At 43.5% G+C, this 21,634-nt stretch overlaps 1 protein-coding gene across 3 annotated transcripts in view; it reads left to right on the top strand.

Annotated features, from left to right (window-relative positions):
• spidr (scaffold protein involved in DNA repair) overlaps window positions 1-21,634 on the top strand; it is a 68,998-nt gene that overhangs the window by 43,207 nt on the left and 4,157 nt on the right. For 2 of the 3 annotated variants that reach the window (XM_035430100.1, XM_035430099.1), the window contains exons 11-16: window positions 8,816-8,974; window positions 14,698-14,785; window positions 16,007-16,147; window positions 16,593-16,652; window positions 19,481-19,685; window positions 19,986-20,147. In XM_035430100.1, coding sequence (XP_035285991.1) covers window positions 8,816-8,974; window positions 14,698-14,785; window positions 16,007-16,147; window positions 16,593-16,652; window positions 19,481-19,685; window positions 19,986-20,147 — 815 coding nt within the window. The remainder of the gene's footprint in view (window positions 1-8,815; window positions 8,975-14,697; window positions 14,786-16,006; window positions 16,148-16,592; window positions 16,653-19,480; window positions 19,686-19,985; window positions 20,148-21,634) is intronic. The other variant, XM_035430101.1, reaches the window with a different exon arrangement.

The raw sequence follows: 21,634 nt of genomic DNA, 5'->3' as shown, positions 1-21,634 counted from the left end.
CTGTTACACCGTTTTGTTATTGTGTTGTCAATGGGAGAATACATGTGTGGCATGAACAGAGCATAATGGCAAGAATATTACATTTATGTTTCACTGTTTACTTTTTCAAAAGTCCAACAAAGGATGTGTTGTGATGTATAATAATATTATCGTTGACTAGCTATTTTATTTTGTTGTGTGAGCCATATTTTGAATTGCGCTTTGCAGAAAGAAATTTTTCCTACCGAACTACACTGGATTAATTTAAAGCTATTTACTTTCACCGTAAATTAATCAGTGCATTAATCACATTTTATTAAATATATGAACAGTGCGATTTTATTGGTCACGATCTATGCGCTGTGTTTAATTTGCAAATAGATTTATACAGCTGCTCTCTCAGGGTAGTATGAAACAGTTCCCTCGCAGTGGGGCTCGTCACAGTGGGAGCTCCCTGGGGGCTTGTTCTCAGCCGTACTCCTGCCTTTCATCAGCTCTGAAAAAAATGACAGTCATTATATAATTACAGTATAATGGGGGCATTCAGTGTGTGCAGTTCATCAATGGTGGATGGCATCTAAATTTAACCTGTTGCTCCCTGATTCTGGTTGAGAGTTATGTGACTTATGCATTCTTATGACTGTTTGTACTTATGCAAGATATAAGTCTAAACACAAATATTATGGATGAGAGTCATAATATCAGCATTTTTAACCTTACAGATTTTATCCAAGTATTTTAAAACCAGGTTTACAGCTCATGATTTTAAAGCATAATGACAATGAAGCATAATGATACTATCTTTGAGTATCATTTATATCAGAGATATTGAAAACCCAGTTTACTGGTACCTTTGCTGGCAGAAAACAATGGAAAATCCCCCAGTTTATGTGGTGAAAAACATCTAAAATATGCACATGAGTGTTCAAAGCTGACTCGCTTACTAATGCTGACATAGACATTCCTGGTGAAGGAAATACTTCCATGGGTGACTAAATTGGTCTAAATTTGACTAAATTTTTCCTGTATCATAATAACTTGTCCCTTAATTTCTTCCATTATATATGATTTATTGTCTGACTTAAGCAGTGATACATTTTATTTAATATTTGTAGTTTTACTAGTTTTATTAACTTATATCGTCAAAAATGATGGTGGCTGCCTGTGAGATCACATATGTTGAACTTGAAAATATGAACTAAATATACGTTGAATCATTAATTAATGAAAACCTAAATGCCTGGTTCGAAATTCATCCTCGAAAACATCTGACTGTACAACACATGACCGACTGTTAAAATGGCTAGCTACTCTTAACTCACCTGTTTTGTTGGTGTTTGACTCTACCACCCACCTGCTATTAGCTTTGTAAGCATGATCGATTGTTCATTTGCAAAATTTATGTTCATTTCCAAAGTCAATGCTTTATGCCACCTTGTGTCCTGCTCCTGCCAAATGGCTGATTCTAAGCAAGCGTGGACTTGGTTCGTACTTGGATGGCAGACCACCTTGGAAAGTTAATTTTCTGATGAAAGTACGCCACTAGGGGGTGATCTTCCCTCCTGTCAAATAAACCCCAACGCCCCAGTGCATTGATGGGGACACTGTTCTGTAGGAGCTCCCGTTTTTCGGATGAGTCGTTAACCCGAGGTTCTGACTCACTGTGGTCATAATAGATCCCATGACACTTATTGCAAAGAGGATGGGGTTCCCTGATGCATTGGCCGAATTCCCAACCTTTCAAGAAAAGTACTATATAAATGTTAGGAATTATGATTTAGACACATCATTTTGTATGATTGGAATCTGTGGTGTTAACTATTGCAGCATTTACACTGATTAACATGACTTTGACATTAAACTGATGGTGTAGATAAAACAGGTTTGCTTGTATTACTCCCAGTAATGTGCTGTCAGCTAAGAAAAACAAATATAATTGAGTGCTCTTATGGAAAATGTTATCAACTGAAGTCCTCTTATTGGACTGGTGGTGCTGTGCTGTGTTTGACTGGGCTGTACTGTGCTACAGATCTCTGTGTTTGAGTCTGTTGGGCTGTACTCTGCTACAGATCTTTTGTATTTGAGGCTGATGGTACTGTGCTCTGCTACAGGTCTCTGTGTTATGAGACTGATGGTCCTGTAGATCTCTCTGTGCAGGAGGGAATTGTGTCTGAGTGTATTTTCCTGTTTTTGGCACTGGTGTTCTGTGTTCCAGATCCTGTCAATTGTAACTAAATAGCTGGTCCAGAACATCCAGTGCTCCTTCCTTCTCATGCCGCATGCCATCGCATGACAAGGACACAAACATTTATAATTACTTCCAGGCGTGTGTTGCTGGGCAGGGTCCATGTAAATGAACTAAAACAGACATGATAAAGACTTAAGCTACTGAAATGGTTGGGGAGCTATACATGTAACAGGCTCCACATTTTCCTGTAATTTAAATAAGAGTGATATTCATTATATTCTTATTTAGATTAATTACAGCTGTTCTGTAAAATCTGAAACACAGCCATACCCTGCGTACAAATCATCTTGTGTTCTATTTGTTAACAAAACAGCTGGCACTGTGGACACACTGAGAGTGTAGCTCTTCCCTGTGTTTGGATCAAGCTTGTTTACCTCAGAACACCAGATGCTGTTGAAGTCGTCAGACTGGTGTGTTCCTCATACAAGAAGGCCAGATTTTTTAAATATATACATTGTAATTAGTATCTTTCATAGTCGGTCATTTAATGACACAGAAAGAGATGTTACAAATTGTCCTTTGTCTCCATGATTATCGTGCGTTTCGCTGAATTTCCGAAAGAACAGGAGTGACCCTCAGTTGCTATCCTATCATTGAGCTGTATGTTTTTGAGCTTTTGGGAGGAGCATGCGTTAGGCCCGGAATTCTGGGGGGGGGGGGGGGGGGGGGCTCCAGTCAGCTGACCCTGTGTAATCTGATTCAGGCACGCGCTGCACTGTAAACAAACCCCTTCGCAGGAAGCACGGTGCGCCACCTCAGGCTCCCCCATTCAGCTGGGCCAGTGGGCCCCGGGGAGGGGCAGGAAATGCAGATGACGGTGAGACGTCAGAGCTGGGACCCGCATCGCCGCGACGTCAGAGCCGGGCCGGAAGTGGGAGGGGCCAAGCAGGTTCTGGCCTGCCGCTGCCGCATGCAGGAAATTCCTCTGTGAAGCTCTGTCTCTCTCTCGCTCTCGCTCTCTCAGATCCAGCTGCAGCTGGTTAGGGGGCGGCCCTGGCTCCCGAGGATAGTGGGCCGATGATGGGAAATGAGTAAAAACAAGGCTCTCTGCCTGGCGCCAAATCTGAGATCGCCGTGCTGCTGTGTACCAGTTTCAAACATTCCATTACGCTTGCAGCTTTTTTTTTTTTTTTTTGCTTTTCATCAGTCATAAATTTTACCCCAGCATAGATTCAGAACATTCAGAACAGACACCAAAAATATAATCCTGAATACCACTGGTTTAATTAATGGTTATTCATTTAAACCAAAAATTATAGTTATACAATGACTTTTTTTTAAATGACCAACATTTCAGTTATAAACTGTCTTCATTCCCCATGTATTGGTATCTCGTATCCCGAGATACTTCTTTACATGACGCGTTGAGGTATGCATTTAGTTCAGTGTATGTTACCAGAATATGGTGTTAATTTTTCCAGAAATAAAAAGAGGTTCTATTTTTAAATTAGATTCTGGAGTTCAATATAACACCCTCAGTTCATTATTCCTAGATTGTCCTTAAACTGCATATACTGCATATACTTTTCAGTTTCTGTTGGCAGGCATAAAATTATCAGTTGGTCAATTAAATTTTTGAAGACACTCAAAAAAATACAGTTTGAGCAGTTTTACTTATTTTTTCTGATTTGAGAGACAAGCCTGAAAAGTCTGTGGAATTGGCTTTTCAGGATTTTGGTATAGTTCCTCATGTTTGCTTGCATGGGAGTGTGATTTCATGTGGACTGTGCAATTTCACTGATTACATTTGATCTGGACAGCGCTGTAGGTGCATTTCCACTAAGTATTTAAATTTATATATTCATTGCTATATCCAAAGACAGCCTCATATTTCTAGTGAGAATGTGGCCTGTTTTGACTGAAGCTCCTGTGCTACAGTAATAGGATGAAAAAACGTACAGATTTCCTGGCAGTGCTTCCGGTGAAACGGGCAAACCTTCTGCTGGGGGCTATGATGCGTCCATCTCTGTGGTGTTACTGCAGGGTTCTTACTCACTCACACAAGCTGCAGTTTAAGCGTGTTTTACTTTGGTAGAAATGGGAGAGAAGAAAAGCAGCACTAGAACACGTTCAACTTTTACTGGCTCCAAGTTGAATAAACAAGAGGATTAAGTGTTTACTCCAAGTGAGAAGGAGTCGGTTGTTTTCTTGTGGGAGAGGGAACACAATGTGCTGCAGAGATCTGGTTACAGGCATGATGTTTATCATAACTCCCTGTGCTCTGATTGGTGGACAGGGGAGCGAGAGCCATCCCACCTCCCTGGCCTCTCCCAGTGAGGACTCGTCTCTGCCCTGTTGTTCTCAGAATGTGTACTCTGTGTGATAGAACTAGCCTCGGTGAGGTGTGTGTGTGTGCGCGCGTGTGTGTGCGTGCGCGTGAGCATGTGTGTTCGCCAGCCAGCGGTTCCTGGAAGAGCTTTGGAACGGGGCAGAATTCCTGTAATTACTCACAATAACAAACTCCACAAATCGGCGTGTGACAGAGCCAGCCAATGAGAGGAGGGCTGTTTGGGGAGGAAGAAGGAGGAGAGGAAACGCTTGGTATTCGAAAGCAGGGAGACTTTTCCTGTCACTTCGGTGTGCTGTTGCCTGCGAGACCCCTGTGCCATTACTCTATGAATAGTATCTTTCCTGTGAAGCTTTTTTAAACACGCAACCCCCGCTCAAGGGTCAGCTGAACCTAGTGCCTTTGTGCCTTTCAGAAAAAAATAAGTAAAAGTGTTTTTGAATATATGTATATATAGAAAACCTCTCATTTTTTGGTCTGTAACACAGATTGTCCTTAAAAAGCCATATGACTGCATTGCAATGGGTTATGTCTGTTCAAATGGGCTGGATTCACCTGGGGTCAAACAGTACCCTTTCGATAAGTTCTATATTTATTTTGAGTAAGTCAATTTAATCTTAGCTTGCGTTCCTCAGCTGATGTTGTTTCGGCTTGTACCCAAGTTATAGAGGTCAGCGAGCCATTTTCCAGCAATCTTACCTGACGTGCCTTCAAGAAGAACTGGCTATGACAGCACAAATAAGACACTATTGTTTTTATTATTTTTCTTAGTTTCATATGGAGCCTCAGCCTAACTAAAATCGTATACAAATTGTCAGAAGCGAAATATTTGGATTTTAAGTCTGCCTTGAACGTGAATCACCTGTTTGAATAGTAAAATCATCTGTGGTTCGAGATGTCATTTAAAAGAGCAGCCCTCCATAAGTATTTCCAACACTCTGCCAGGTGTAATATGCTGCATGTTCACTTTCAGTGCACTCTCCCAGGTGTGAGTCTCTGTATGTCCACCTGTGTTTTTTTTTATTCAAAAAAACACAGGTGGAGAGAAGAAGAAAAGAGAAGAATTCAGTGAATTTGTGAATTTGTTGAATAACAAATCAAAGTACAAACTTACTTTTTCAGTTTCTGAAAACTGTTCCTGATTTGTCACCTGAAAATAATTAAACAATTAAACCGGTGAGCTTATCAGCGGTTTCTTTACTGCTTCCAAAAGCCAACTGAAGAACCCGGCTCCAGGTCCTGAACTTTACATTCTGCTACCCTACCCTGCTGTGGATGCTGCAGAGAAGGGGGTGGGGGGTGGGGGAACTTATAATATATCATACATGAGTGGGCAAGTACACATAAAAACCTATGTGCCACACAAATACATGACCAATGTGATGTTAGCAGTTACTTTATTTTGTATATTGGTTATGCATTGTAGTTTTTCCAAAAAAAAAAAAATTTTGTTACTTTTTTGAAGTGATTAAGAATCTGATGTTGAGTACTCGTTTACTCGATTAAACGGTACCACCCTACTGTATGTAGAGTTCTAGTATAGAGTGCATTGCGTGGGACAGAATGTAGAGTTCTAGTACACACGGTCAGGTGTGCGAGACTGCATGTGCTACAGTTGGAGGAGAGGTTCATTGGTAGAGCAGTGCGGATAAGCGATGAAGGAATGCTGTTGCCCTGGAGGAAGGTGTATAATTTCCCCCCATGTTTTGGTATTTTAGGACTGAATGAGTTTCATTTGTCACATGGCCTCCATGCCCATTCCCCTTCCTCTTCACTGGGACCACTAAGAATTAGGACTGCACACCCCTTTTCTGTGCTTTGTGGACCACTGCATTGGTGAGATGATATGCTCATCTGTCTAAACCTTCCACATATAATGTAAGCTATGTCTAATATGCAAGCAAATAATACATTTGCCCTTCAAATAGTACTCTGTTTCTGGAATCTGCTCTCACAAACCTTAATAAACACAGTGAACAGGGATGCTGAGCGTTCAGTTTCCTTTCTCAGTGTTTTAGCACAAGGCTTGGAACAGCGGCCAGCTCCCAGCTGGAAGACAGCAGAGAGTTCAGCGGGAGCAGGTGTGGCTTTCACTCTGGGCTTTCTGAGAAAGCACCTGTCCTCACCCAGAGAAGCCAGTGCTGACATACTGAATGTGTTGTCCTCAGTCGGTCGCTTAAGAGATGGATGATAGTTCCCTCTGGGCAGCCTGAACGTCTGGATTCAAAAGGACACTGACCTGAAGTTTTCCCTTCTGGTGTTACTTTTGTGACCTGAGTTTGCCTGTGTAGCCTTACTTGGTGTGGGATGGCTCTGATCATTTACTTTGAGTGAATTGTGTATTACTAGTTGTTTGAATCGGACTTATAATTTAGACTTGTCTGAATGAGAACACTAAATTGGCAGCATCAAAACCTAGTGATTTGCAAATGGGCCAGTAGTTTCAGTGGTCAGGCCAGTAATTTTGAAAATCCACTTTCCTGGATAGCCAGTGGAAAATTGACCTGAATGTCAACACTGCTCCAGCTTATGACTGAATCATAGGTTGATTTTCACTGTAAGAAATATTGTGCTTTGGGTAGGCTTGTATCTGTGCTCATTATCTTGGTTTCCCCAGGTATTAATAGCGCTAGTGCTACGCCTCTGCAAACATCAAAGGAAGTAAATAAAACCTCAGACTTGGGCTCGCTGACTTCCCCCTCCGCTAATTATTTTCCCTGAATACTACTGCAGTTCACACTTGTTTCTCACATAACATTCTGCATTGGACTCGTTTCTTCTGAAGCACTGTCACAGGCACAGACAGAATAGGCAGCAAACAATCTGGGGAATATACAGTGATATCCTACTTGGCACAGCAACTAAAGCAAGCTGAGAAATTAGCATTAGTGTGCGTGTGTAGGACATAAAATGGTGGTTTGAGAGACACTTTGTTCTTTCTTTTGGAATTTGAACCCTGTCGATTAGTGGCTTGTAGAAGTAGCCCTGGGAGAAAATGAGCGCTGACAGAAGAGACACAATGTGCACCCAAACCCACTGGTGTCACGTTGACCATTGGTGGGTGTGCGTAAACACAGGCACACCGCCGTCCGTCATGTTTACCAACACAAGCTGTTTACGAGCCTGGTCAGGTGACCCAGAATAGTGTCCGATGCTTCCTGTGTTCTGGGATGTGTTTGTGGGAATAGCCTTCAACTTTTGTCTGTGGCCCCACCCTCTCAGCCCACCACCCACCCACGTGTGTGCGCGCACTCACACACACACACACACACACACAGAGAGCCAGTAATTTTCCTCCTTGACCTGGTAAGCACAGATCTGTTCTTCCTTTACCATGTGTCCCCACATGCTGTGTGCTGTTTACTTGCAGTGCGGGGGCGGGGGCGGGGTCACGTCAGGTTGTGCAGCACAGCCAGCGACTCGGTGACACTGTACTTTCTTTTAGGACTCCCACTGTCTGTGTAGTCTGGAGTCTGTTTGTCTGCGCTTTAGCAACCCCACTTTCACACCGCAGGGATCCTCATCAGTCGCGGGAGGCAGTTGGGTCAGAACTGAATGCAAGGAGACAAATGCAAATGAATATGGTTCAAGGCAAATGCAGAATAATTTCTGTTTAAATTTTATATGTTTATTTTAAGCATCTAAGGGAGAGGCTATAAACCAAAATCAAGATGGTTTATTGCAAGTTGGGAAAGCAGAAAAAAAATCTGTACACAATTTACCTTGTCTCAGTGATGTCAATCCTTAGGTTGTGAGACCTACTTTATTTATGACATATTGGATTTTACTCATTAGAGACATACAGCAGATTGTATGCCTCTGGACAGGTTCTTGTATTCTTCATGAACATAATAAACATGTCCCACTAAACTATTCTGTAGTTCAGCCAAAGAGCATCTTTTGCCATTCTTTTGGGAAGATTGTCAGCTTTATATAAACTTTTAAATGTAAGAATTGATTTTTTAAGCCATAATAATTTGCAAGTGTTTTGAAATTACATATGAAACACTGGTACTTGTGTGGTGGTGTGACAATGAGTAATAATGACTTCTGGTTTGATTTTTGATGAACTGCTATACATTATTGGCTCATGAAGTGGTGGGTAACTTAATGTGTTTAACACCAAGAGTCTATCCCATAGCGTGTGTTATTTTCTGTGTATACACTGCATATTTGTGCTGGACCACTGGCACATGATTGGAAAAGCTTGTTGGTAAAAAAGAAGGGTGTTTTCCAGGCTAAAAGCTGGGTATTTGTGTGAAATCTCCCCCCCTCTCTCGTTCCTGTGCGTCTCGTCTCAGGCTCTGCCTCCTGGTCCAGGACGCGTATGGGCTGTTCAGCGAGGTGGCGCTCCACCAGCTCTCCCCAGAAGACAGCCTGCAGCAGCACATCAGGAAGTGGGAAGGGAGCTGGTGTGTGCTGAAGAGCATGAAGGTGCTGCAGAGAGCTACACGGGCCAGGTGAGGGGTGTGTATGTGTGGGGCCGGTGAGAAGTGTGTGTGTGTGTGTGTGTGGGGCGGGTGAGGGGTGTGTGGGGCAGATGGGGGTGTAAAGATGAAAGGGTGTGTGAGATGAGGGGTATGTGGGGCAGGTGAGGTGCGTGGACCAGTGAGGGGTGTGTGGACCAGGTGAGGGGTGTAAAGGTAAGAGCACGTTTGGGGTGTGAAGGTGAGAGTGTGAGAAGCTTGTGTTCCACACCCCTGTGTGAAGAAGAGCACTGTTAGGGCAGGGATCCCAATCTTTTTTTCATTGTCATATTTGCATACTCAAGAGATACAAGTTTGTCTTCCATCAATTTAAAAGTCATGCAATTTTGTTAGAAACAGAAAGATAAGTGGAGGAGCTATGTTTGAAGCAGACCTTTTGAAATGCAAGCTATTCTAATTGCCCAGCAGCACGCAAATAAATTCTGCCTGGCCTGTGTTCCATCACATGTCTGGTCTTAGAGTCTCCAGTAACATGAACTGGGTCTTCTCGCCTTGTTGCCCCATCTCCTTTATAAATAGTGCTTGTGTTTTGCAGCACTTATAGGCAAATGTCTGGTGGGCAGTAAATCTTTCCTTTGCTGTTTAAAGCATCCTTTGTCACTCCTGAATATGGGTGTCCCTAAGGTAGATGGAAGTCTTGATGTTCGGCGCTATATTGGGCACAGACTTTTAAATATTGATTTGTGACTTCCTTCCTATTTTAGTAGCTAGTAATGTCTGCAGTACTGGTTTTTCCACAGTTCGGATATCATTTAACCTCACCTAACCTGTGCACAAGCACACGGCGTTCTGGGTATTCTTGCGTCGGGTGGTCCATTTTATCAGTAATGGGAGGTCATGCGTTTACGGGTGCATTGAAGTGTCGTAACAGAAGCCTCCGTGTCTTCCCCTGTTGTGTAGAAACACTGTTAAATTTGTCCTAAGCAGGAGGTGAATGCTCTGTCAGTAAAATAAGAGCAGTTAAAGGATAACACCTGTAACTGAGCACGGTGTCCTTAGTCTTATCATAGGTTGACATTTCCTCTGTCTCTGTCTTACAGGGTTGTACAGTGGATACAATTGTTACACTGCCTTTTCATCCATGATTTTTGGGGCAGTCTGCAAAGTTACCAATTAAATCTATTTCTGGCATTTTAGGAATCTGTTGTAATCGGCAGTACCCACACGTGTACTTCATTGATTTTGAAATTTAAAGATAGTAAGTTGCTAAGATGATGAATGGCACTGTACTAGGGGGTGTGAACCTTTCTCTCTCAGATAATGTGATATACATTTCCATAGACCGTGTGCGATACAATACAAGAAATTAAAGACTTATAATAATAATAGTCATACTTACAAAACTTACAAATGCAGTGAGTCAATATGATTTGGTCCGATTCAGCTCTGATTCGATACGATTCGATTCAGCTTTGGATTCAGTTCACTTTATCTCCCATTCAATTCAGGTCTTATGTGATACAATCATGAAATCAGAGTCAAAACCAAGTCACTGTTGAAAAGCATTGTGAAAGCCAAATCATGGATTTGGCTTTCGCAACGTGAAATGCTGGGAGGAAACAAAGAGATGAAAACCAGGACATTACATTCAATTTAATAAAAATGCAGTTAACAAATGTAATTTGCTAAGATGACTACATGCTGAAGTGGTGGTCTATTATTCATTATGCTGCCAGATAGCTAGAAAGCTTTCAGCGCGTTTACAGTAAGCAAAGTTACAAAAATGATTGAAAGTCTCGATTCCACGTAATCAAACAGTGTCAAGTTCAAACTGGTGTATGTTGGTATGTGATAGTATGTCGAGTTGCTTTTTGCTAATGTTCCTGCTGCAATGTGCCACGGCCTACGGACGCTTAACATGTACATCTTGCCATATGCTCCATTTTTCTATTATCACCATTGTAGGCTATTGGCCATACATTATTCCCCTTATATAACGTGTACACTGCCGTCAGATGTACTGTCAACATATTCATCCCGTTAATAAATTATCTTAATTACATTTGGAGTGCATTCTGTGTATTGTGGGGGGTTTTTTTTTTTTTTTTTGATGGCCATATCTGTTTTTGACTAGTTTCCCTCTTAATTTGGACCGGTTTGGCACTTTGGAATCGATGCAGCCATATCTTAGGCACTTTTATTGGTCCATTTCTACACCCCTACACTGTACCTATACTTTTCATATTGTAGTTATTCCTGACGATGTCACCAGGAGTATTATTAATGAACTGTTTTTCTGTCTGCAGAAATTAAATATATATATATTTTTTTTTTTTTTTAAACAATCTCAGTGAATTTTTCTTTAATTTTTCCTTTAAATCAGTGCACTGGTTCTTTGGGCATTGATGTGCCCTTGGAATCAGAGTCTGGCAGTGTCTGTGCCAGCAGACCCCCGGGGCATTGTGCGGTTGGCCTGGCCGTAGGGTCACTCAGGGGGGGCTGTGTGTCGGTCAGCAGAGCGCTCCCCTGCTGCCTCGCACTGGATCAGTAACTCTGGTTAATGGGGAGCGGATTCCACTTTTGGAGCAGGGGGGTGGGTGGGGGGTCGATTCAGTGGGGGCAGGGACTCAGGACTGCAGGCACATTCCACCTGGGAGGCCCCCAGTAAACCGTGTATGATCTCAGTGCAATGTCTCTCTTTCACTTGCTTGGTTGAATTGAATGAGTGTTCAAACAGCGAGCCCAACAGCCTGGAATATTGTTTATAAAACTTAAGAGAACAGCAACAGTCAACCCTTAAATAGTGACAGAATCATGTCACGTAGATTTGTTTGGATCTCAGTTTTGTAGTTTTCTGTGAGCATGTGCAGTTGTTCATGGCAATGCACATATGAATTGTGTGCCCCAATTTACAGAATATAAACAAAAAACTATTCAAAAGGAACTCCTCAGAATTACTGTTGCGTGCCATTTTGCTATGTTGTCATATTTGCATATATGTATTGTTAATTTGACCAGAGTAGACGTAGGTGTGTCCGTAGGCTCAGTGGTAACAAAAACAGCCAGCTTGGAATATCGTTCTGTTTAGGACCTGCAACTTCTTAAATGTTTATCTTGTGAAAACAAACAACAGTTTAAGTAACAGGAATGTTTTCGGCGGGCCTTTTTTGGTCTCGGTTGTTGAGGATTTTACGCAGCTCTCCGGAGGCGTGCGCGTCCTCTGCTGCAGACCGTCGCTTGGGACCGCGGGGATGTTGTAGCGGCCCGCGGGCGCGGGCAGATGAAAGCCCGCCCTCCCGCCGCTGCGCGCGGTTACGCGAGCGCCGGAGCTGGTGTGCGACCCGCGGAACCGGAATGAGCTGCAGAGCCACTCTTCAGGAAAGGGGCCTCCGCGAGCTGAAGAACGCGTTCCCACAGTCACTCCGAGGAAAAGGAGAGAGGGCTGAACGACAGGCGGGTCCTCAGGGTGATCAGCGCTGTACCGTTCCCTCCTGAGAGAAATCATCTAAAACAGGCCCTGGTGTTTCTCTCCCATAATCTGACACAGGCCCCTGCTTTCACCCCTTTAATCTAAGACAGGCTGGGATTTATTTATTTATTTTTGCCCCCCATAATCTAACACAGACCTCTCTTTTCACTACTCCCATAGGCCTTTATGTTTACCACTCATAATTAAACGCAGGTCTCTTCTTTCACCCCTTTAATGTAACACAGACCACTGCTTTCACCCCCTTAATGTAGCACAGACTCCTGATTTCACCCCCATAATGTAACACAGACTCCTGCTTTCACCCCCTTAATGTAGCACAGACTCCTGATTTCACCCCCTTAATGTAACACAGACTCCTGATTTCACCCCCTTAATGTTACACAGACTCCTGCTTTCACCCCCTTAATGTAACAGACTCCTGATTTCACCCCCTTAATGTAACACAGACTCCTGCTTTCACCCCCTTAATGTAGCACAGACTCCTGCTTTCACCCCCTTAATGTAACACAGACTCCTGCTTTCACCCCCTTAATGTAACACAGACCACTGCTTTCACCCCCTTAATGTAACACAGACCAGTGCTTTCACCCCCTTAATGTAACACAGACCAGTGCTTTCACCCCCTTAATGTAACACAGACTCCTGCTTTCACCCCCTTAATGTAACACAGACTCCTGCTTTCACCCCCTTAATGTTACACAGACTCATGCTTTCACCCCCTTAATGTAACACAGGCTCCTGCTGTCACCCCCTTAATGTTACACAGACTCCTGATTTCACCCCCTTAATGTAACACAGACTCCTGCTTTCACCCCTTTATGTAACACAGACTCCTGATTTCACCCCCTTAATGTAACACAGACTCCTGCTTTCACCCCCTTAATCTAACACAGACTCCTGCTTTTACCCCCTTAATCTAACACAGACTCCTGATTTCACCCCCTTAATGTTACACAGACTCCTGCTTTTACCCCCTTAATCTAACACAGACTCCTGCTTTCACCCCTTAATGTTACACAGACTCCTGCTTTCCCCCCCTTAATCTAACACAGACTCCTGCTTTCACCCCCTTAATGTTACACAGACTCCTGCTTTCACCCCCTTAATGTTACACAGGCCCTTATGTTTACCTCTCATGGTTTAAAGCAGGTCTCTGCTCAGCCCTTATAATCTAACATTGACATAATCATCTATAACCTTATTCCCCCATTTGACAGAAGGGTTGTAGGGTTTAACATGTGGGCCATATCGTTTTCATCTGTCAGTAACTTAATCCAGCTAAGCCTGTGCCTATTAGGATATGCTGGGGGGGTATGACGGGCTCCTTGTACTGTGTGTTCTTCTCATGAACCCCAGTGGAGGTTCTCTGTGGTAAACAAGCCACTGTAAACCACCAAAAAACAGCCAGCATTAGTGTTTGCTTGACTGGCTGTATTTCTCTCTTGTTTATATAGGCGTGCGAGATTTTGTGTGAGAACCTGGCAGGCCTCAGCATGTTAATGTAGCGCTCTGTCTCAACACATCTGCGACTCAGGTGGAGTTCATGTGAAGCGAGCCAAACGCACTCTGGAAGGTGCAGGTGGTACAGGCCGTGGTCTTGACACGGGTAACACTTGCAATAGCTGTAACTGATGACAGCTGCGCTTGGTTTGATAGTGGTAATGGATGACAGACGCACTGTTGTGACAGAGGTGATGCGATGTAATAAAAACGATAGGTTTGATGGAGGTGACTGATGAAATGTGTGGCTTACAGGTGTGACAGGGGTGATGTGTAATTGCTGCGATGTGAAAGGTAGCAGATGTGATAGTAAGATGTGGCAGTTGACATGATAGATGTGTTAGGTTTGACTGAAGTGACGCATGTGACAGATGCCTTCAGTGTGACGGAGGTGATAATTAACTGTGTTATTTGTGATGGATGTGATAGCTACTGCAGTGACAGGACACACATGTAGCACGCAGGTGAGTGGTGTGACACGTTGGTGTTGTGATGCTTCGATGGCAGCGGTGGCAGACACCCCGCCATGGTAGGTGTGATGTGTTTGAAAGATGTGACCGGTCTGCCAGATGCAGTCAGCAGACAGATGCGATGTGTGCGGTAACAGGTGTAACAGTGGAGGCGTGTGATTTCTGTGACCTTTGCAGGTGACAGATGTAAGAGCTGTGAGGGGTGATGTGGGCGTGGCAGATGTGTTAGCTTTGGCATGTTGGATGCGCTGTGAAAGGTATGATAGACGTCATTGCTGTGTGTCTTTTCTCCATAGGGCTGCTGGGCTCTTCAGTCTTATTGACAGCCTGTGGCCTCCCATGGTGCCCCTCAGAGTCCACGGGAAAGCCCAGAGCAGCCAGGACGTGAGTATGTGCGCAATGCAACATCCTGAATTCGCTTTCAGCTTCCTCTTTTCACTAGTTCTGGGATTAGTATCCTCAGATGTGGTGTGTCATTAGCCGGTGTAAAGAAAACATCCGAGTTTCACTACTTCTCAATCACACGTCTGCTTCATGCATCACATTTCCATCGTCTTTCCTCTTTATGTAAATATTTCGGTTTCCATGAAGGACAACACTGGACATCAAAGGCTTTTTAAAGTTTAAGCAGGGATATGTTGATGCAGAGCTGGGCAGTTTAATGAGATATGAAAGCAGAAGGAGAAAGGTTATATATTTATATATAAAAACCTTCTGCACGCTAATCACTTCTCCAAACACTATGCATCAATTTGCAGTTCTGCAACAATTACCACAGATGCATGAACACGGCTAAGACAAGAAGCATATCTGTCTCTTCCGAAAGGGTAATCAGTAAGGCAGGGCAGGTTGTAAACAAATTCAGATCCCGTTAATGCAATAATGTGAACGCGAGTCTCTTTCTGAACAAAAACAAAGTTTATTTGAATAAACGGATGTTATTTGTCATTACATCTACAATCAAACATACTCAGACAGCAAATCAAATGGAACGGAAGCAGTGATGGCAGTGTGTTGTGTTGTGTTAGAGGACAGAGGCAGTGATGGCAGTGTGTTGTGGTGTGTTGTGTTAGAGGACAGAGGCAGTGATGGCAGTGTGTTGTGTTGTGTTAGAGGACAGAGGCAGTGATGGCAGTGTGTTGTGTTGTGTTAGAGGACAGAGGCAGTGATGGCAGTGTGTTGTGTTGTGTTAGAGGACAGAGGCAGTGATGGCAGTGTGTTGTGGTGTGTTGTGTTAGAGGACAGAGGCAGTGATGGCAGTGTGTTGTGTTGTGTTACAGGACAGAGGCAGTGATGGCAGTGTGTTGTATTGTGTTAGAGGACAGAGGCAGTGATGGCAGTGTGTTGTGTTGTGTTAGAGGACAGAGGCAGTGATGGCAGTGTGTTGTGTTGTGTTAGAGGACAGAGGCAGTGATGGCAGTGTGTTGTGTTGTGTTAGAGGACAGAGGCAGTGATGGCAGTGTGTTGTGTTGTGTTAGAGGACAGAGGCAGTGATGGCAGTGTGTTGTGTTGTGTTAGAGGACAGAGGCAGTGATGGCAGTGTGTTGTGGTGTGTTGTGTTAGAGGACAGAGGCAGTGATGGCAGTGTGTTGTGTTGTGTTACAGGACAGAGCCAAGCTTCCAGCCCCAAGCTTCTGTTACTTGCTCTCAGCCCAAAGGGGTGAAGGCTCTGTAGATGAGCTGCTGCATCCTGCACCAGGACTATATCTGCCTGCTGTGGTGCACACACTGAGAGAAATACTGCAGGTAAGAGCCGCACATCTGTACACACGCACACGCACACACACACACGATACTGCAGGTAAGAGCAACACATCTAGACACACACACTGCAGGTAAGAGCAACCCACCTGTACACAGACACAAACACACAGAAATACTGCAGGAAAGAGCAGCATAACTGTTCACAGAAACTCATGCGCATGCACGCACGCACACACACACACTCACAGAGAGGAAACACTGCAAGTATGAGCAACACACCTGTATGCACACACACACAGAAATACTGGAAGGTAAGAGCAACAAGCAGCACACCTGTACACAGACAGACGCAAGCACACACACACACACGATACTGCAGGTAAGAACAACACATCTGTACATGCACACACACACAATACTGCAGGTAAGAGCAACACATCTAGAGACGCTCAACTTTGAATCAGTTCTTTAATTTTCTTTGTTGTAGCGCGTCCCCCATGGCCATCGCTGTAGCTTCACAGCCACAGTCATTTACAAGAGACAGCAGGTAAACCTCATCCATAACTCACCTTGTTGCTTATAAATCAACATGTTCTCTAAAGGAACCTTGAGAAATGAAATATGAATAACAAAATACATGCTGGCAGATTGTCGGTGTATTTGCTAAACTTTGCTGTAAATTCTTAGATTGTCATTACCTATATAATCCAGAGTGCGAATGTGTGACCTTAGAAATAAATGTGTCATGCAGTGAAATCAATGTTTTTGCCATGATCTTATTTCGGCATTTGCGTTTTCCCCTGCTTGCATGTTTAAACTTAGCGACTGTGGCATTGACATAAAAACAGTACACACATTGGCACAATTTGAAGAACAATGACAGCAAGTTGATTTATCATGTTGCTGTTTTTCCTGTTTTTTTTTTTTTTTTTTTTTTTTTGTATGAAGCATGTGGGTGGTTGGAAAGTTGCTGTCACCTCAGAAAGTTACCAGAGCTTAGGTCCCCCAGGACTTCATGTACCAATTTTTTTATGTTTTTGTTTTTTGTGTGTTGTTCAAAGTCATTTTTTTTTTTTGTGAGCATTCTCTGATTTCTTGTCCAAGGACATTGTGTTGGTCAGAACAGGAAAGAAGTAAATATCTTCCATGTGTGTGTTTTTAAAGCACGTTCTAACCAAATCCTGCTGCCGGTTGCTGCTGCTTCTTCTCTTAATCCCTAATAGCTCTTTTAAAATGCTGTCTTTTTCCAGAAGATTCAGGAGGTCAGAGATCAGTGGGAAATGAAGGGGTAGTTGTCTCAAAAGCATGCAAGGATCCATATGTATGGCTTTGCTTTAGTGTCAAAGTCAAAGAAGCAAAGATAATGAGTTGAGTGCGCATGATTAATCTTTTCATTCACAATTTTCTTATCTCACGCAAAACTCAGTCCCTCTGGTCTTGTTCAAATTCTTTGTTGTTACATTACTGCCAGAATTCAAGTACATATAATCCAAGTGCCTTCACTCAAATTCTGCAGTGTCTTTTGACCCAAGTTTTTACTCATTTTTACAGTGCATTCTTTGAGAGATACTGCAGATAGGGATTGACATTTGGCCTTAAGGTTTACATGTGGAAATGCTTATTTATTAAACATTTAAACATGGGATTATATAATAATTACAGACTTAATTACTGTATCATGAAAACAATTATACAATATGCCTTTCCATTTTATGTTTAAAGTACAACAAATGAAATGTTGAAATGAGCATTATTCACCATCTAGCTTGAAGAACGTATTACTTAACAATTCTAATGTTTTGAATCATATAACAGATGCTGTTTTTATTTATTTACTATCATACATTTAAATCGTACAAAGAAATTATATCAAGATAAATGGATATTTGGAACAGTTAATGTTCGCTGTACGAATACCAATAATCAGACCCTAGTACATTTTATTAAGAAATCTAAAAACATTATGGCAGAAAATATTAAGATAGCATTCTGATATGCATTTCAGAATGCATATCAGAGTGATGATGAGCCAGCTACCTTTTTTCTCAGTAGCATGGAAATGGAACATAAGTTAAATGTGCCTGTTATACTTGCTAGTTAGGAATTATTAATGGCATGTCGAAGTAAGACTAATTAGAATTGGTGAAAAGGGCTACATTTTCTAGCTAAATAACTCAAAGCCTTCACTTCAATTTGACAAATAATCTATTTACTCCCTATGGAAACCTGGCTTGTCAGCAGGAGCATAATCTGAAACAATGTATAAACATAAATATATTGAGCAGTGGTTCACAACCTCATTCCTGGAGTACCCCTGTGTTTTCTGGTTTTTGTTCCATCCACCATTGCAATCCCAGAATTTTATGAAGCTGTTAATTTTTTTTAAATTAGGTGCCTTTCATGGTAAAAGGTATTATTTACCCTGTTATGCCACATTCTGTCCAAAATAGCTATGCATACCATGAACAGAGCAATGTGAAAACCTTTGCAGGAAATATTTCCAATTTTTGAGCGAGCTGAGTAAAAATCTGTTCCACAAGTCATTTCCGTACGATCCTTGAAGGCTAGCTGTGGAGTTTCTTGTTTTTGTTGACAAATTGAAGTGTCAGTGTTTTTGTTCTCACATGGATGTTCATAGGGGCTGCAGGTATTTGGGGCACTTGAGACTCTGTTCCAATGAGTGGACGTGCCTCGCAGTGTTTTTGAATACTGACTGTGCCAGTGCCTAGCCCTGCTGGGCAGTGCATAATTGCTCTGTAGTGTCACTCAGAAAGAGGTTTCCGTCTAATTGCACAACAGTGACTCCTCTGGTCGGCTGTGTGCCTGCAGCCTGCCTGTGGCAGCTGTCGAAAGGCCCTGACCAGCTGCAGACGGGCACCAGCCATCCTCTCGCACTACGTTTCGATTCCTGCACATGGCATACATTCCGCACAAACCAAACAGCAGCAATGGATGAGGTGCTGAAGTGCTGTTTACTCTGAATTATCTCCCTGATAGAGACCAAGGATGGACAGGGGCCATGCTTTATTAATGCACAGGGACATGGTTCTCCTATTAGTGGACAGGGGTTAGGCTGTGTTGATGCACAGGGGCAATGCTGTGTCAGTACACAGTGGCTAGGCTGTGTCAGTGGACAGGGTCTATGCTGTGTTAGTGCGCAGTGGCTAGGCTGTGTCAGTGCACAGGGTCTATGCTGTGGCAGTGCACATGGGCTATACTGTGCCAGCGCACAGGGGTAGGCTGTGTCAGTGCACAGGGACTAGGCTGTGTTGATGCACAGGGGCTAGGTTTTTTTGGTGTGCAAGGCAAGGGTTGTTTTGGTGTGTAGCAGTTTTCGTGTGGGGCCTGCTGATAGTGGTTTACTGCGGTTCTCAGGGTTCTGGCCCGAGGCAGAGCGAATTCTGGCTGTTTGTGACTGATCCCAGCCTGCAGAGAGAGGCGGAGGAGGGCGGTGAGGAGCTGAACAGGACAGTGGGTGTGTGTGTGAGCTCCTCCTGCGTTCTTCACCCAGCCGTGCTCGAAGCACTGAGCACCTCCTTCGTCTGCAGCCTGACATTTAAAGACGCCGTGAGAGAAGACGGTAATTCCTCCCCTCCTACTTAATCCAGCAGTGTCCTCCCAAAACACAACAATACTTGGCCTTTTCAACACTGCATATTGCTTTGTTCATCTAATCTGCATCTGTTCATCAAAAATGTTGTGTAAGTCGCTCTGGATAAGAGAGTCTGCTAAATGCCTGTAATGCAATGCAATAGCATCTAATAACGTTTTCATCGTACAACAATAAGATGGTTGAAGGTAACATCTGCAGAGAAATTCGCTGGCTATCACTGTTGATATAAATGGTAGTATCTTGTGTGAGTCTGGACTTTTTGTGCAGGTTTGATCCAATGCGTGGAGCGCTCAGTGATACAGCTGGACACCCTGACTTCCGCACCTGGCTCGGACGGTCTGGCCACTGAGGGCCCACCTCTTCGCCATCCCATAAAGCTGGATCTGCTGGGTCCCGCAGCTACCGCCAACTCTCTGGGCATGCTGCAAGGTTGGAATGCCATAGTATTCATGGAGTTATGGAAACATGTTCCTGCTGTCCCGTTCACCCTACTCAAACTTTTTAGGGGTTCAGGAGTTTTCTTTTTTTCTTGAAGGAAACCAAGTTTATCTGTTTTTTTTGGGGGGGGGGAGCAGGGGGGAGGGACTGTGGCTTTTCTGTGCTGGTCACATTGTGCGGGCCCTTCTTGTGGTGGCTAAAGACAAAGCTGTGGTCTTTGTGTGAGACTTGCTATTCTGCAGTTCCCACCCCCCCTTGTGCTCCCCAGAGTATCTCAGGCTTGTCCAAGCTGTAGGGAGGCAGTTTTAGCCTCGTGTGAGAATCCTTTCTGTGGTTATTGGACTGAAAATGAACCATTTCAGTGTTGATGAAATAAAGGCTTTCTTTATTTTCCCAGTTAATGAAGTTGCCTTTATGGGCTGCCCGGTGGCTCATGTATGCTATGATGCAAGGATGAGCCCCTCGGATCGAATGTGGACCGTGCCAGTGCCCACTGCAGCCGGTAGCTCCACAGGGCAGTACACAATTGGCGATTGCAGTGCCCGTGGTCCTGAAGGGTTCAGTCAGTTAGGGGTCTGTGGTTCATCACTCTCTAGCGACCCCCACTGGTTGTTCAGGCACTCGTGGATAACATGCCAAAGCCGTGTATGAAAGGTCTTCCTCAACTCTATGCAAATTTAGTTGGAATTTATGGTGTGATAAGAAGCAGGCTGGTGATACCACGTTTTAGAGAGGAACCACGGCTGTCTTCCCTCAAATCAACTGTTGGGACCATGCATAAAAGCAGCTCTTATAGGTTTTAGATGTAGTATGTGAGTTTGTTTTACATCGCTTTTGTGCATATTTGGTTACATTTCTTTCACATCCTAACAGATATCAATAAATTAAAGGCACTAAGAAAAAAATCTGGTTTCTCTGTCTGCCCCAGGCTCTGAAATCAATCACTCCAAATTTCGCCATGCCTGAATCTTATCAACCAATCAGGACAGCTCTTTGCAAGGAGGCTTCCCAAACCTGTTACACATTCACAGCACTACCACAGCAGGCGGGGTGGGGCTACACAGATGGGGGCAGAGCAGATATACTGCAGAAATGGTGTTAAAGCTAGACCTCCAAAAAAAACTCCAGTGCTACCTTGACATCTTGTTTAAAAGTTTTGAAACTATATTTTACACTGAATTATCAACTCAAGTTATCAAAGCTTACAAAAGAATTTCACAGGAGAGTGTGAAGTGAGGCAGCTCATGTCCCTCCCCACTTGCAACTTGTCTTTTGCCATCACACACAGGCAGCGCACACACATATGCAGGCCTCCTTACCACAACAAGGCAACCGCCTCAAAATACAAGCTATTTACAATAATAGTGGCCATGGATCCAGAATAGGGCATTTCCCAAACCTGTCGTTTGTAGCAAAGCACCTAATCATTGCAGAAATGGACGGTAGTGGGGCAAACACACAGGCCTACACACATTTGT

This window comes from Anguilla anguilla, chromosome 8 (genome assembly GCF_013347855.1).
Source record: "Anguilla anguilla isolate fAngAng1 chromosome 8, fAngAng1.pri, whole genome shotgun sequence".
In the NCBI taxonomy this organism is placed as follows: Eukaryota; Metazoa; Chordata; class Actinopteri; order Anguilliformes; family Anguillidae; genus Anguilla; species Anguilla anguilla.
This window is presented reverse-complemented; position numbering and strand designations above follow the sequence as displayed.